This window comes from Podarcis erhardii, assembly GCF_964252035.2.
Source record: "Podarcis erhardii genome assembly, chromosome: 5".
Taxonomy (NCBI): Eukaryota; Metazoa; Chordata; class Lepidosauria; order Squamata; family Lacertidae; genus Podarcis; species Podarcis erhardii.
The window spans coordinates 59,553,810-59,569,688 of NC_138509.1; the positions used below are offsets into that span (position 1 = coordinate 59,553,810).

At 47.5% G+C, this 15,879-nt stretch overlaps 1 protein-coding gene across 1 annotated transcript in view; it reads left to right on the plus strand.

The window, feature by feature from the left end:
* Positions 1-15,879, plus strand: part of ABCC2 (ATP binding cassette subfamily C member 2) — a 32,414-nt gene that overhangs the window by 6,519 nt on the left and 10,016 nt on the right. Inside the window, exons 4-23 of the mRNA XM_081863812.1 lie at positions 1,642-1,776; positions 2,080-2,202; positions 2,533-2,588; positions 3,857-4,091; positions 4,642-4,817; positions 5,432-5,609; positions 6,115-6,369; positions 6,914-6,979; positions 7,395-7,532; positions 7,618-7,764; positions 8,304-8,388; positions 8,557-8,623; positions 8,900-9,026; positions 9,133-9,309; positions 10,148-10,315; positions 11,540-11,726; positions 12,507-12,633; positions 13,562-13,685; positions 14,277-14,496; positions 15,115-15,269. Of these exons, the coding sequence (XP_081719938.1) occupies positions 1,642-1,776; positions 2,080-2,202; positions 2,533-2,588; positions 3,857-4,091; positions 4,642-4,817; positions 5,432-5,609; positions 6,115-6,369; positions 6,914-6,979; positions 7,395-7,532; positions 7,618-7,764; positions 8,304-8,388; positions 8,557-8,623; positions 8,900-9,026; positions 9,133-9,309; positions 10,148-10,315; positions 11,540-11,726; positions 12,507-12,633; positions 13,562-13,685; positions 14,277-14,496; positions 15,115-15,269 (2,946 nt within the window). The remainder of the gene's footprint in view (positions 1-1,641; positions 1,777-2,079; positions 2,203-2,532; positions 2,589-3,856; positions 4,092-4,641; positions 4,818-5,431; positions 5,610-6,114; positions 6,370-6,913; positions 6,980-7,394; positions 7,533-7,617; positions 7,765-8,303; positions 8,389-8,556; positions 8,624-8,899; positions 9,027-9,132; positions 9,310-10,147; positions 10,316-11,539; positions 11,727-12,506; positions 12,634-13,561; positions 13,686-14,276; positions 14,497-15,114; positions 15,270-15,879) is intronic.

Below are 15,879 nucleotides of genomic sequence, written 5' to 3' on the forward strand. Positions count from 1 at the left end.
TGGGGCATGTAGCAGATTTGAGATGAGGCAGCATTTATCAGGAAAATACTACAGGGAGAAAGGGTTAAAAACAACCAGAACTGACAACCCAATCAGATTCACACCTGCCCAGTACCCCTTCCACTGGTATAAAAGTGTGTTAGATAGATAGATAGATTTTTAATTGTATTTTTATTGCTGCTTCTATTTCTTATATTTTATTTTATTGTAATTTGAATTCTATCATCAAAAGCCATATCTTAAGAAATAAAAGAAGCAATAAAATCATACAGCACCTAGCACAGCACATCACAATTGCTACAACTGGCAGAAAAACCATTACCGTATTTTTCGTCCCATAGGACGCTCTGTCCCATAGGACGCACCTAGTTTTTTGGGGGGGAAATAAAGGAAAAAAAATTTCCTTTATTTCCCCCCCAAAAGCAGGTCGGGGAAACCGAACTAGGTCGAGGAACAGCGCTGCGCCTCCCTGCTGTCCCCCGAGCTTGTGGGGCTGGCCGATGTCTGCCTCAGGCGGCAGGCTGCTATCCGCAGCGTGGGGAGCCCTGCGGGGAACTCCTGCAGGGCTCCCCATGCTGCGGATGTCTGTCCGGCACGCTCTGCTTCAGGGCGCCCCGCCCGCCGGGTGGCAGGCTGCTATCCGCAGTGTGGGGAGCTCTGCGGGGAACTCCTGCAGGGCTCCCCACGCTGCGGATGTCTGTCCGGCGCGCGGGGCGCTCTGCTTCAGGGCGCCCCGCCCGCCGGGTGGCAGGCTGCTATCCGCAGCGTGGGGAGCCCTGCGGAGAACTCCCGCAGGGCTGCCTAGGCTGCGGATGTGTTCCCGAAGCACCGGGCGCTCTGCTTTCAGGGCACCCGACGCTCCGGGAAGCAGGCTGCTATCCGCAGCCTAGACATCCCTGCGGGACCTCCTGCAGGGCTGCCTAGGCTGCGGATGTGTTCCCGAAGCGCCGGGCGCTCTGCTTTCAGCGCGCCCGGCGTTCCGGGAAGCAGGCTACTATCCGCAGCCTAGACAGCCCTGTGGGAACTCCTGCAGGGCTGCCTAGGCTGCGGATGTCTTCCTGAAGCCTGGAGAGCGAGAGGGGTCGGTGCGCACTGACCCCTCTCGCTCTCCAAGCTTCAGCGAAAGCCTGCATTCGCCCCGTAGGACGCACCCAGATTTCCCCTTCATTTTTGGAGGGGAAAAAGTGCGTCCTATAGGGCAAAAAATACGGTAAGTGGTTCTGCCAAGACCCACAGCAGTTTTCAAGTGCTCTGCAGGGGTGGGTGGGGTGGGAACCACTGATTTAGTTTGTCACATTTAATTACACCCTTGCTAGCTGATATGATCTGAGCTAGGAAGTGAAGGTAGATTTTTTTAGCATTATACAAATTTAGAATTATGAAGGCAAAGGCCATTCTCTTATTTCATCAGTCTGTTTCCAGATCTCATTCTGGAAGCTCGACTAGAAGTCACAAGCCATGTTTTGAGCTTGTCTCTAGTGAGCATGTTCAGCGAGCTAATAAGGTGGATCTCAGGTTCCTCTTCATTATCAAGTTTGATGTCCAGCCTGGTGCCATGAGTTTACATCACGCCTCCCTCCATTTCCTAACCCTGAAACCAACCCAGTCTTGCAAACTCTTGGCTCTTTTTCGCTACTGCAGTTGCTCGTTCTGCTGATCCATGACAGCCGCCGCTTCACCGTCCGCAGAGACTCGGGGACTCTCTTCATCTTCCTCCTCCTTTCTGTGCTCTGTGGTGTATTTCAGCTCCAGACTCTCATCCGGCAAGCAGTACAGGTCAGAAACACAAGAAGTCTATGAAAAACTAGGCAACCCAGGATGGCAAAGGTTGAGGTGGCCCCAGCAAAGCCACCTCGGGGGTTATTCAGCTCTGCAAGCCTGTCTGCTGTGGTTCACCCATTCTAGTTCTCAGGACAGTCTTGAGGCAGGGGGGAGTGGGAAGAAAAGCCAAAAAGAAGCTGCAGGAAGAAGTTGTCAAGGTGCACAGACTTTAGCCCTAACTGCTTGGGAAGAAGTGGGTCCAGCTCCACAATTTGGTTACTTCCACTAGTATCTCCCATTTGCTTTCTTCTCTTGCAGGGCTCCATCACTGATGTGCCACGTTTTAGCTTCTTCCTTGTCTCCTATGGGCTTCAACTTATTTTGTTCTTCATCTCTATTGTTTCCGACGTTGCCCCCGAAATGAAGGAAGCTGCAAAGAAAGTGAGTGTCTTCAGCTGCATGCACTAGACTTGTAGGATAACCTTTGGGACAGGAACAGCCATTGGTATTCTGCATGGTATCCCCACTTTGTATAGGTTCTCGGAGTGGGCTTGATGGGATAGGGAATGTTTCCACATACCAGCTCACCAGGAAGCTGGGTTTCATAGGCCACACCTGGCTGCCTGATGCACTGTTTGGTGGGAGTGGTCTCAAAAGGAACATTTGCCATATGTGTCTCGAAGGCTTTGTTTCAAAAGGTGACAGCCAAGTTAGTCACACTATTGTTACCTGAATTTTTCACCTAGACATTCTGCCTCCCGTGTTTTTCAGAACCCAGAGATTGTGGCCTCTTTCCTGAGCTTCCTCACTTTCCAGTGGTACAGCAGGTATGCAAATCTGAGTGGAAAAGATAAGTGTATTACATCTAGGAGAATAAAGGTTAGGCTTAGGGTCAACTAATCTGCCCCATTAGTGCAAGGATTTCTGCTTATGAAACAGGACTTCCCCCTGCTCTCCTCCCTCTGTGCTTGTGGGAGATTTGCAGTCAAACCTAACAGTGCTAGTTAGTATATGAAGGGGTTAAGACCACAGAGTTCTAATCACTAGTGTAGGCTCCGTGAGGTCACACCCCCTCTTCTTCTGAGAGGGAGGAAGTAAAGCTTATTTCTTGTTCTTCTCTCTCTCTCTCTCTCTCTTTACGCTGCAAGCAATGGAGGCGGATGTGCCTCAACTTAACTCCCATCCTCAGACATGTGTCTGAGGCTCCTTTGATGTATTTCAACTAAGTATTTTACCTGCATTATTTTACTGCTGTTGCATAAAGGAAAATGCATGACTGTGACCTCAGTTAAGTATTTTTAAACTTACTTCAGCGTGTGGTCTGTTTCATTGCATGAGGGTAGTGTGGCTCAGCTGCTTCATGCAGCTGAATGGAAATGAAGAAACACACACCCTTTAATGGCCAGTTCCTATGCTTCATTAATCTGCCTAACAATGGGACTTAATACTCTGCTAACTGGGGCTCTCTATGTGCTAGCCCCGTGATTTAAAAACAGACACCAGCCATTTTTTCTTTTGTTGTTATCCTACACATGTGGATCTCTAAAGGATTAGATATAGTTAATTTCCTCTTACCAGTTCCCATCAGTGCATACCCTGCACCCTCTGGGGAACCCTGAGAACAGATTTAAGGGGGCACCAGAGGAGGAGAATGTTCTGTTGTGCAAGGAGAAATCCTTGTGCTGATGGAATGTCCACTTAGCACTATGTCGGATTCCCCCATATGGATCTTTAGCTGAGTGTGGAGCAATTGGAAAGTGGGGGGAGCTGAGGATGGGAGAGCTAAGGGTAGCAAGAGCAAAATGCTCTGGATCTGAAATATTTGCATGGTGGGAAATGCCATACTGCAATGTAGTGTTTTAAACCAAGCTCCTATTTCAGTTTTTTATTTCCTCTGCTGTGTCTAACTAGAGGGTCTAGCCTTTTGGAATTCTTCATTCTGTTCAACAATTGCCTCTCACTTCCCCCAAAGCCCCAGTCCTTGGATACTGGGCTCATTTCACTGTTGTGCCTGAGCATGGTCAAAGCAACAAGTTAGTGGGGTGAAGAGCAGCAAGAGTTTTGAGCACCTGAGTAAATCTGCTGTACCTTTCAGGATGGTGCTCAAGGGCTATCGCAAGCCACTAGAAATTGATGACCTCTGGGACTTGAAGGAAGAACATAAGACGGGGAAAATTTTAGGCTCGCTTGAGAAGAACATGGCAGCTGGAATAAAAAATGCTCAGCGGAAACTGGAGATCCGGCAACGGAAGAGGAAACTTCATTCAGCAGCTACTGACCAGCACATGAATGGCTTGAGCAAAGCCCAGAGTCAGGATGCATTGATTTTGGTAACTACTGCTGCTGGGAGAGAGAGTGGGGCTTACATTGCAGATCCAAATGCTGGGCTGAATGGGAGGAAATCTTACACACAGGATCCCCAAGCCCACTGCAGCTTAGAGCTATTTGGGGGGCCGGTGACAATATCACTGTGCTTTACAAGTGGGGGGGAGGTTCTGCATATAACAGAAGCTCCATTTTGCACAATTTAGGAATCGGACATTTAATGTTGCCTATTCTTTGAACCTTGCTCCCCTTGAAAATTAGACAGGTGCTGTCTCTATTGTCTTTTTGGCATCTATTGAAGACCATCTTCTTTTGAGGAGCCTTCTGAATTAATAACTTTCCCAGTCTGCATCTGTATTGGAATATGTTTTTATAGTTTATAGCTTCTTGTTTGCCACCCTGGGGCTCCTTTGGGAAGTAAAGTGGGATACAAATTTATCAAATTAATAAATCTTAATAAATAAATACGATGGCTGGCTTTATGTGGCAGTTGCCCCACCAAGAGAGTTGGGGCTGCTTGATGCCTGCCAAATCTAAACCCTGCTCTGAATTTAGGAAGAGAAAAAGGAAAAAGGCAAGAAGGAGGCAGACAAGAAAGACTCTCGTGGTGACTACGCGAAGAGCTGGCTGATGGCTTCTATATTCCGAACCTTTGCTGGGAACCTTATGAAATCAGTGGCACTCAAGATAGTGCAAGACCTCCTGGTGTTTGTGAGCCCTCAGCTACTGAAGTGAGTCCTCCTAACTCCACTTTTTAATTCTGAGTTTTCCTGGTGCCCTGGATGGTGGGCAATGGGGTTTAAATAAGCTTCTGATACAGGAAGATCTTGTCACTGGCTGGAAATCCATATATACGGTCTGGACCATCCACACACTAATGAATTCCTTAAAACATTCTCACAGTTTTAAAGGCACAAACTATGTGCCTGAAGATTCCAGGCATAATTAAAACAATTTTCTTGCACTTCTGCTGTAAGATGGTGCATTAAGATGGCTTTTATAGATGAGGAACATTCTGAGAGAAAGCCAGGGTTTGGATCTGAAAAATGATTTTCCCAGGTCCAGGTTTTAAACTGTGGTTCCATTTTAGCTGTCTCATATTAGTTGTCCACTATAGGGGATAAGTAGCAGAGAGCCACAAAGGTTGCATGTGGCCTGTGGGTTGTCCACATGTGACCTATGGTTGCATTGCATGAGCCTGGTTGAGGAGGAGCCTGTAGCCTGGGTGTGGAAGAACAAGAGGCTGATGCGTAGGGCTTGTGGGAGGCGGACGTGTTATTGGGGTGTGGTTTGTGCAAGTCTGAGTTGAATTTAGAGAGATGCTCATCAATATTTTCTCTCGCAGGCTGATGATCTCCTTTGTGTCAGACCCAAATGCCTACCTTTGGCATGGCTACCTCTATGCAGTGCTGCTGTTTCTGACCGCACTGGTGCAATCCATCTGCCTACAGCAGTATTTCCAACTCTGCTTTGAACTGGGCATGCTCGTACGCACTGCTCTTATGGCTGCCATCTACAAGAAGGTCAGTTGGGTCCTTCGCCTTTTGTGGGTGCTGCTTTCCTTAGTGCTGACCAATCAACTTGAACTGCTTTCCCCTGGATCTTGGGATGGAGGGATCCTTTGACATTCACACTTCTTCGATTTTTTGCAGTGCAGTTATCCAGCCAAGGAATGCATACAAAAATGCATGCACTGGGATAAAGTTTGCACAAAATGCATATATAAGTGATAATAGCACACACAGATGCATTATATTTGGGGAAACAGCTTTTCAGAGATGTGTACATTAGGCAAGTTTGCATGCAAATGGGTGTATTAGGAGAAATTCATACTAAAATGCTGATGGATTTTCATGGATTTTATTTTAAAAATTGCAAACCGATGTGGAGGACTAAAGTGAAGATTGGAAAAGTGAGAAACTGAGAGAGGAAGTCGCTCATCCTTAGTGCTTTGTGCCCTGGTCCCTAATGGCTATGGAATTATCTGGTACCCCTAGTTTTTACAGCCACTGTTGTATCTGCTTTCAGGCCCTTACCGTTTCCAATGCCACACGGAAGGAATCCACAGTGGGCGAGACGGTGAATCTGATGTCCGCAGATGCCCAGCGCTTCATGGACTTCACAAACATGATGCACCAGCTGTGGTCGGCTCCCTTGCAGATTGTGCTGTCTATAGTGTTTCTGTGGCTGGAGCTCGGCCCCTCTGTGCTTGCTGGGATTGCTGTCATGGTCCTGCTTATCCCCATCAATGCTGTGCTGGTCACAAAGGCCAGAGCCATCCAGGTGAGGGAAGGAATGTCCTGGGCGGGTGGGGAACCAGTGGTGCCTTTTTGTTTGAAAGGGCTGTGAGGTCAGTTCTGCTACAGAGGACAAATTCGTAGGTCAAGCGTGTGCTCCAAATGCTAACCTTGAATTTTGAATGTAACTTCCCTGTGTCATTTTTTGCACTGGGCCTCAGTGAGTAGATTTAATTCTATTAAAAGTAGCCTATTAAAAATAGTCTGTCCGGTTCATTTATTCAAAATCCTGAAGTCTGATTATCCCAGTTTAATGTAGATGTTTCAGAGCTTAGGACAAGACTGAGCATTGTAATCTGTAGAAAACACAACTTGAAAAAAAGAGACAATGCATGTGTGTGTGTGTGTGTGTGTGTGTGTGTGTGTATGAGTGTGTATATACACAGATCTATTGGAGAATTAAGGGCAAAACTATGGCAATGTGGTGCCTCTAACTGTCAGAGACAAAGCACAAATGACTTGTCCCTGGGCAACATATTATGTGGGGCTGGAACAATGATCAACTCCCTCTTTTCAACTTCTTTGCACAGGTGAAGAACATGAAGCACAAGGATGAGCGCATGAAAATAATGAATGAAATTCTCAGCGGCATCAAGGTGAGTAGCAGAGACCAGCTTGCTCCAACACAGTGATGAGTTGGCTGTATTGATGGAAACTTCAATGGATTTTTGTGTGTGTCTGACCTTGCATTGCTTGCAGCACAATCCTAGCCACGTCTACTGATAATTAAGTCCATTTGAATTTGGTTAGGCTTACTACTCGGTAAGTGGAGTTTGAATTGCAGATAAGGCAGAGGATAACGGGGAGTGTTGCCTCTGATCTCCGCCAGATGCCTTCCCAAAGCAGGCATGCAAGGTCAGCGCCTGCTTAGCCTTTGCCTGCAATGTGTGTGTTGGGAAGGGGCTTGTGCTGGAAATGAGACATGGTAGGATGGAACCCTGCTCCTGATTTCACTGGATAGAAAGCTCTGTTGAACTGAGCCCCCATATCTGACCAGAAGCATCCTTTCAGATCCTGAAGCTGTTTGCCTGGGAGCCGTCATTTGAGAAACGAGTCGGAGGTATCCGGGCACAGGAGCTGAAGCGGCTGCTGCGCTTTGCCTACCTACAATCCATCTCCATCTTCCTCTTCGCCTGTGCTCCTTTCATAGTAAGACAGCACACTATTTTTGTTCCTTTTGCTCATTCCTTGCAATATAGAAGATGCCCCTCACCCTGTGACTCTCCTTCCTTAGGTCTCTGTGGTAACATTTGCTGTGTATGTGATGGTTGATGAAAACAATGTTTTGGATGCGCAGAAAGCCTTCACTTCTATCTCTCTATTCAACATCCTGCGCTTCCCTCTGGGCTTCCTGCCATTGACATTGTCCTCCCTGGTACAGGTGAGCAGGCTGGTGAGGGACCTATATCCTGTAACTGAGGTGGGAGGCGGAGCCTGACCCCAGTTTTGGTGCTCACACCCTGTACGTAGAGAGAGATGGTTGGGTCCTGGGTTGTGCAAATGGCACTGGGGCTCCCTTAACTTTGGGTTGCATATCATAGACTCCTGATCAGTCTGTATGGCAAATGTCTCTCTCAACAAGCCATGAAGCACCAGAAAGCACCAAGCTACTCCATGCCCCAGTTTTGAGAGGGCAGGCTTACCTGGCAAGGGAGGCAGCCGTGACTGGCAACACTCTGATCATCGCTGGATGGCTGGGTCTGGGTGCTTCAGTTTTAATTTCCCATAATGCCTCAGCATAACCCCATGTCAGAGGCATTGAGGGAAATTGAAAGAGAAGCTCCCAAACCTAATCAGCTGGTGCTGATCATAGCTCTAAAAATGTTTAAAGTGGGCACAGGCATCAGAATTGGATTCTGCAGGTGTGCTGGTACCCCAATCACTGCCTGGCATGCCTGACTTTGCCTCTACACCTTACAGGTCAATGTATCTACTGAACGGCTGGAGCGCTACCTGGGCAGTGAAGACCTGAACACTTCGGCCATATGTCATGAACCGAGCCCTGGTAATTGAAGGTTAGGGTTTGGAGGTCATAGCAGGCAGAGTTCTGAAGTGAATGTAGAAGGCTGGTAAAAATGCGCAAGAAGTCAGCTGCAACTTGTGTTCTGTAATGGGGCCGGAATCGTTCCTACGCTGTCCTTGATGATAATGTTACCTTTTCTTTCTCCTCTAGGCAGTGCTGTGACTTTCTCTGAGGCCTCCTTTGCCTGGGAACAAAATTCAGATGCCACCATTAGAGAGTAAGTCACCATATACCAGACCAATTTTGTATGTATGTGGGGAGGGGATTTAGGGATATGTCTGTGATCCTTTGCGTTAAAGTTGTAAGCGGGGGGGGGGGGTCCTTTCTTACCCACTTGCCTCTTGGATAAGGCAGGGAAAGGTAAACCAGGCCTTGAACGATAATGAGAATGTTCTGGTAGAGTTTCTCTCAATCGGGATGGATCCTTCCTGGCCCCAAAGACCAGTCCACTTCCGTATACATGCTTCTTCCATGTGCTACTTTTCTCCTGCAGCATAAACTTGAAAATTCCAAATGGGCACCTGTTGGCCATTGTAGGACCTGTGGGATCAGGCAAATCCTCACTGGTGTCAGCCATGTTGGGAGAGATGGAGAACATCAAAGGACATATCAATGTTCAGGTGAGAGGAGGTGGCGGCTCTGCTAAGAAGCCCCAGAGAAGCTAATCTCCAATTCACTGATTTTCCCAAGTACTATTGACTCCTCCTCTTCCTCTTGCTTCTTCAGGGCTCCATAGCCTATGTGTCTCAGCAAGCATGGATCCAGAATGCCACACTGAAGGACAACATCCTTTTTGGGTCACCCTTCGATGAGGCCCGATACCAACAGGTCATAGATGCTTGTGCTCTTCTCCCAGACCTGCAGCTGCTGCCAGGAGGAGACCTTACTGAGATTGGAGAGAAGGTGCCAACCTTGGGCTTAATGGCAGAAGGGGCAGGTGGTAATCTGGGGCGATGGAGCAAGTAGAACAGGGAGGGAGATGAGACTGATATATGCAGGAACAAGGGATGCTGTGGGTGATGGTCCAGCCTTGCAAAGATATCTACAAAAGTTCCTAGCCAAATAGTAATGGTTACTAGTGCTCTTGTGGCCACATGTAGCTGTGTTTTTCTTTCATGGCCCATTGAGAGCCTGGAAGGAAACAAAAACATCCAACTCTGTTCTGAATTACAAAAACTTTCCATGGAGATTCTTAAGAGGTCCAATGGATAGCTCACTTGGTTGGAGTGTGATGCTGATAACGCCACGTTTGCAGGTTTGATCCCCATATGAGACAGCTGCATATTCCTGCATTGAGTGGAATTGGACTAGCGTCCCTTCCAACTCTGAAATTCTACTTTTCTATGACTGTCATTGAGAGTTAACACTGATCATATTTGGTTATCTTTGGACATCAGTATGAGGTGTGGGAAGAGCAAGTGTTAATGTAGGCAGCTGTGCGGGACTAAGGGAGGGCAGGAGAATTGTTATTGGGAGAGTGAATAAGGGTAGGAGAAGTCCTGAAAGGGCATTTGATTGGATGGATGATTACGGGAAAATGGTGAATTGTTGTAGAGTATTATAGTATTCACTGTCATGTGGTGTGAGTTTCAGCAGGACCATCTTCATCAGTCAAGGCTGACCAAGCCAAATGCATTGGAGGGGGCTGCTTCTGACTCAAGTAATCAGAGCTCAAGCTGTTGCCATGCACTGAACCATAGAGAAAGCTCAGAGATCCTAGCTTGGCTGCTTTCTTCTGCAGGGCATTAACCTTAGTGGAGGCCAGAAGCAGCGTGTCAGCCTGGCCAGAGCTGTATACAACAACGCAGACATTTACTTGCTGGATGACCCCCTATCGGCTGTGGATTCCCATGTAGGACGACACATTTTTGACCAAGTGCTGGGGCCACAGGGGCTGCTGCAGCATAAGGTGAGCTCTGTCCTGCCCTGCAGACCCTGTTTTGTGAAGAGCAGATGGAGAAATGTTTTGTTTGTTAGTGCTACAAGATTGATACTCCACCTTTCTTCCAAAGCGAACAAAAAAGCGAACAAAAATCTAGCCAGTGTGGGAGACTAGCATTACTGATTCAGGTAATTGAAAGTTGGCTCCAAAAGAAGTTATTGACTCCAAATGGCCTGTGACTGTTTTCTATAGATGGAAGCTTGCTCTGTCCCCTGGTAAAGAGTGTAGAGCTCAACCCTCTTTGGGATTGAGGTCCATATTACTTGAATCAGTAAATTTAATCAACTGCATCAGCTGGATTTGGTGTTTGCTTCTGTTTTGCGATGCTGCCTTTCAATGTGTTCTTAGAAAACTGAGGCAGCTGGCAGAAGGTGAAGTTAAAACAAGCAAACAACAATGCTAAATAAAGAGGATTAGAAATTCAACATACGGTAATATTAAGATGCATGAAAGCCAAATGTCAGGACCTAACCTAGCTCCAAGAGTGGGTCCTGTTCAGGTAGAGGTGTTCAAGGATCCGAAGGGAAACAGATGTGGCCACAGATGGAGTGGAGTTCCAGCACTGGATCAAAGGCAATAGATGCGATCGTAGGTAGTCTGGAGTTCATGCAGATGAAGATCCAAAGGCCAGAGGCATGTGCAGAGTCGGAACCTGGCAGAAAGGCAGCAACAGGGGGTTGATGAGGTCAGGAGCAGATGTGAGGTAGCAGGCTGTCATCAGAGTCCAAGGAAAAGGAGTTTGTGGAGATCTCCTCAATAAGCTGCTCTACCTAGTGGCTTAGGTTGGTTGCAATGGTTTTGTAGGGGCTGGCATGTTCCAGTTGGCTTGGAGAGTCAGCTGAGAGTCTTCAAGCTGGAAGCTCAGCTGCTTCTCTTCAGGCTGGAGCTGCGTCCTAGAAATTGTAGCTGCTGGGAGGGGTTTCTGGTGCCTGTGTTTGAAGGAGGAGTGGCCATTTCAGTGGGGAAATAGATATAGCATTTGTTTTTTTCAAGGCTGGCAGGAGGAGGATTCAGGAGGGTTAGTTTAAGTTAGCAAAGTGGGCTTTTTGTAAAGGAGAGACAGGTGAGTCCATGGTGTGCCTGTAGAAGCCTTCCTGAGATAATGTCATAGGTCCAGGGTACGGAGTGGCTGGAGGTGCCATCTTCTTGATACTACCTCCTTAATTTGTGATATGCTGGTTTGTGCCACAGACTCGGATCCTGGTGACTCATAGCCTAAGCTTCCTTGCCCAAGTGGATGACATTGTGGTGCTGGTGGCTGGAGCTGTTTCCGAACAGGGTTCTTACAGCACCTTACTGGCTAATGGTAAAGCATTTGCTCAGCTGCTCAACACATATGGAAACCAACAGGAAAACAGTCCTGAAGAGGAAGCTACAGGTAAGAAAGCATTAAATTATACAGCAGCGGTAGGGGAACCTTATCAGGATTGGCCTTTTAAGCCAAATTTGACAGGTGAGCTGGTCTCCTCACCAGTCGGCTGACTTCACAATAAAGCAAGGTGCTACTGAAACAGAAGAAAACATATTTGATTTAGTAGCGTAATCAGGGAGGCGGTTTGCATTGGAACGTCTACCACAACTAAGGTTTCCCCCCTCTAGCAGGGGTTTCAGTGTAAACCCTTTCCTGATTAGGAAGGGAGTTGAACTGAATCCGGACACATGGAGCAGGATTTAACTCTCCTAAATCTTGTTGCATTGGTTGCACATGCCAACTTTCCTGTGGGGAACTGGTTCTGTTGCTGTTGGCTGCATGCACTTCACCTGCAGCCGCCCATCCGAGCAATGCCAGCTGATTGACATGGTTTTGAGAAAATGGCCTTGAGGTCCAGGGTGGTACCACTGGTAGGCTAAGATTGGCCTGTGGCCCAGAGGTTCCTCATGCCTTGTATACAGGGTTGAGGGACACTGATCAAAGTGACCGTCCAGTATGCATCTTGTTCTGGAGTGAGTCACAGTAAGGTGGTGCCATAAATATGATTTGTAACTTCCATGTATTAAAACTCCGTTTTGAACAGCAACGAGACAACTCTTGTGGGGCAGGTGGGGCAGGATCCACCTAAGATAATGACCTGATATGGTGACCTTCAGACTTCATTCTTCCTGAACTTGTCTCCTTCCTGAGTTTCATCTTGACTTCGTCTTGACTTTTTTTTTTTAGTGGGGATGGAAGAGGACCTAGAACTGGATGGGGACACTGAACCTGGAGCTGAAGAGGTACCAACTGATGTGGTGACCATGTCCCAGAAGAGTGAGGCCAGTGTCCACCAAAAGGACTTCATCCGCAGGTTAGGCCTCCTATGAACTCACAGCCACTTTATTTGCCTATTTGCCTTCCTATTCTCCCCATCTTTCTCCCCGTCTTTCTAATATCTCCATTTCCTTTCTTCCGTTTGGAATTTATTTAAGGCTATTGAGTAAGGCCTTAGGGTTGGGGTAGGTGGGGACCAAAGGGGCCCCCTCAAAACCAGAAGTCCTAGGGAAGTGTTGATTCCTTCCTAGAGTCTTGTCTATGATCCTAGCATCTTTCCTCACGTGGCTAAAAAACTCGCTCAGCACCACCACATCCAGTCACCTCATCTTTAACACACTTGCCCAATCAACATCCTCATAGGGCTTGCGGGGCCTGGGATCAGAACGGTTTTGTCTCTGTGTAGCTCAAGAATGGGAAGCCTGTGGCTCTCCAGATGTTGTCACTCCCATTCAGGAGGTATACTGTAACAACATCTGGGGGGCACAGGTTCTCTAACCTTGGCATAGCTGATACTTTGCTGAGTTTCATCCTGCAGCTGCCTTGATTCCAAAGTTCTGTGATGTTTTTCTCATTGGGCATACTCAGATTTTCAGCTTCATTCCAGAATCCCTGTTGGTCTCAGCCACCTCTGATGGCCTGAGAGAAACCAAATTGGGTGATACAGGGCAAAATGATGAACTGGGATGTTGGGTCATCCCAATGTGCTCTTAGATTGATGAAGGGTTGCAGCACCAGTCACCAGACAACAGGTTTCATGTGTCGTGTATTTTTAGATTGTCACCCTGAGGGCAGGAATCGTCTTAGAACTGATTTTTGTAAAAGGTTCTGTGACCCTTTTTGGCTAAAAGGCAAGGTATAAATACTTTAGAAAAACAAAATGGCAGGCAGGGCAGCACAGTGCCCAGAGCATGCGGGGAAGGACGATAGAATCTCTGTCCCTCATCAGTGTTCTCCTGTGTTAGCCTTAGTAACAGCAGTCACAAGTCGCTCACGATGTCACAGCGAATGAAGTTGAAGGAGAAGAAGCCAGTGACTGAGATAAAAGGACAGAGGCTGATTGACAAGGAGGCCATGGAAACCGGCAAGGTGAGAGGGAGGGGTCAAAATGTTCTCCTGCCTCATAATTAGGACAAATGAGGGTCTCAAAGAGATGGAAGGGAGGAGGGCTGTGGAGACCCTGTCCCAGAGCTAGATGGGGAACAGAGAATGACCTCCTTGCAGGAGGTTAGTTGAAGGACTCCTCATTCCATTACCCCCAAGGAAAAGGTATAGTAATGCTGTTTTAATTAATTAATTAATTAATTAATTAATTAATTTGTCTATCACCCTTCATCCGAAGATCCCCGGGCGGTTTGAACAGAAAAATAAAAAATGAGAATATAATAGTGCCCTCTATTTTGGGTTTTGTTAAATTCTTTCTTTCATGTTAACCTGCCGCTCAATTTTAAGAGCCATTAAGTGTCCATTAATGAACCCTGCCCCTCCAAGGAACAGTTCAGTCTTTCTGTCCTTATATACTGACTACTGGACTGTTCCTGCTTATTTTCTGGTTAACTGAGTCATATGCCATAGCATATGCTGGAACGTAAGAGGTTTTCAAGGGCTGTTATTTCAGAGTTCACGCAATGATCACCCACTACGGCACTCTGTGTCTGATAACAACCCTCTGCCTTGTAGGTGAAGTTCAGCATGTATCTGCAATACCTCCGTGCTGTTGGCTGGTGCCTGTCAACAATGGTCTTGCTTGCCTACATAGGGCAAGCTGTAGCCACGATTGGCTCCAACCTGTGGCTTAGTGAGTGGACAAATGATGCTGCAAAGTACGTGAACCAGACCTACCCAGCTTCTCAACGTGACCTGCGTATTGGAATCTATGGGACATTGGGTGCTGGCCAGTGTAAGTCTCTGAAAAACAGAACCACTTGAGAAATGTAGAGTGGCCAGGAACTGCCCTGTGCCCTGTTAGTTGACAAACAAATCGGCTCCCAAACACCGAAAATCCGGAAGTAAGTGCTCTGGTTTTTGAACGTTTTTCAGAAGCAGAACATCCGACACGGCTTCCACTTGAGTGCTGGAAGCTCTGTTCTTGAGCTGGTAGCAGTTTTCAATGTCCAAAGACCTGCGAAATTTGGACCTACAGCTGAAAGCAATAGACCCATTACTGGGAACACATGGGCAGCTATCCAGGGTGGCATTTTGCAGAGGGCACCACTAGAGGTCTATAGAGGTGATATCACCAGGGCACAACACCAAGGCAGATGGAACTGCACCATAATTCAACTAGATCAGAGATGGACAACCTGTGGTCTTCCAGATGTCATGGAACAGAATGTCATGTCCCACCAGCCCTACCCAACATAACCAATGATCTAGAATGATGGAAGTTGTTGTCAGGAAAAGCATCTGGAGGGCCACAGGTTCCTATCCCTGTCCTCTAGTACCAAATGGCCTAAGGCTGTTGATGCCAGTATCTCCCTACGCATCAGGTCCTTACCAATGGATGTCTTTGTTCTAGCTCTATTCCTGCTGACTTCAGCCCTTCTTGCTGCCCACGGTGCTGTCCGGGCCTCCCGGGTCCTACACGAGCGGCTGCTGTCCAACATCCTGCGTGTGCCCATGAGCTTCTTTGACACAACACCAACAGGCCGCATCGTGAACAGGTTTGCCAAGGTATGAGCTCACGCTCCGCTAGGCTTGCAGAGACTCAAAAGTAGTTGCCGAGGTTTTTAACTGGGCCAGGAGGAATTGGCAAGTGCCTCAAGCTATAACGTGCTGAGAGTGTGTTGGGAATGGGGGCACCTATGCTGATGATGCTTTGAGATTCTTGTGGGATCCTATCAGGCTTAGCTTCCAGCCTTCCAGCCTTCCTTGCACAACTGCACATGCACTCACTGCAGATGTATAACTGATGGGAGACTCTCCGCTCCCATTAGCCCCAGGCAACACAGTCAATGGTGAGGGATGATGGGAGCTTGAGTCCAACAACATATGGACAGCACCAGATTGGCACCACCCTTGGTTTGGACCATCCCTTCAAGGTGCAGCAGCAGAGGTAGTTTCCAGACACTTTTGCCAGTTGCCCTTGTTATAGCAGCATCACACCCTAAGCATTGCAGTCCTGGTTTAAGCTAACCAAAAAGTTCGGGGTTGGGGGATTCAAGCTGAAATCATGTAAACATGAAGAAGTTAACAGGCAGAGAAAAGATGGGTGCCTTTCATGGTTAGGTTTCCCTGGGCTGTAATTTGTGTAATTTTGGTCTGTTTCCCATCACCAGCCATG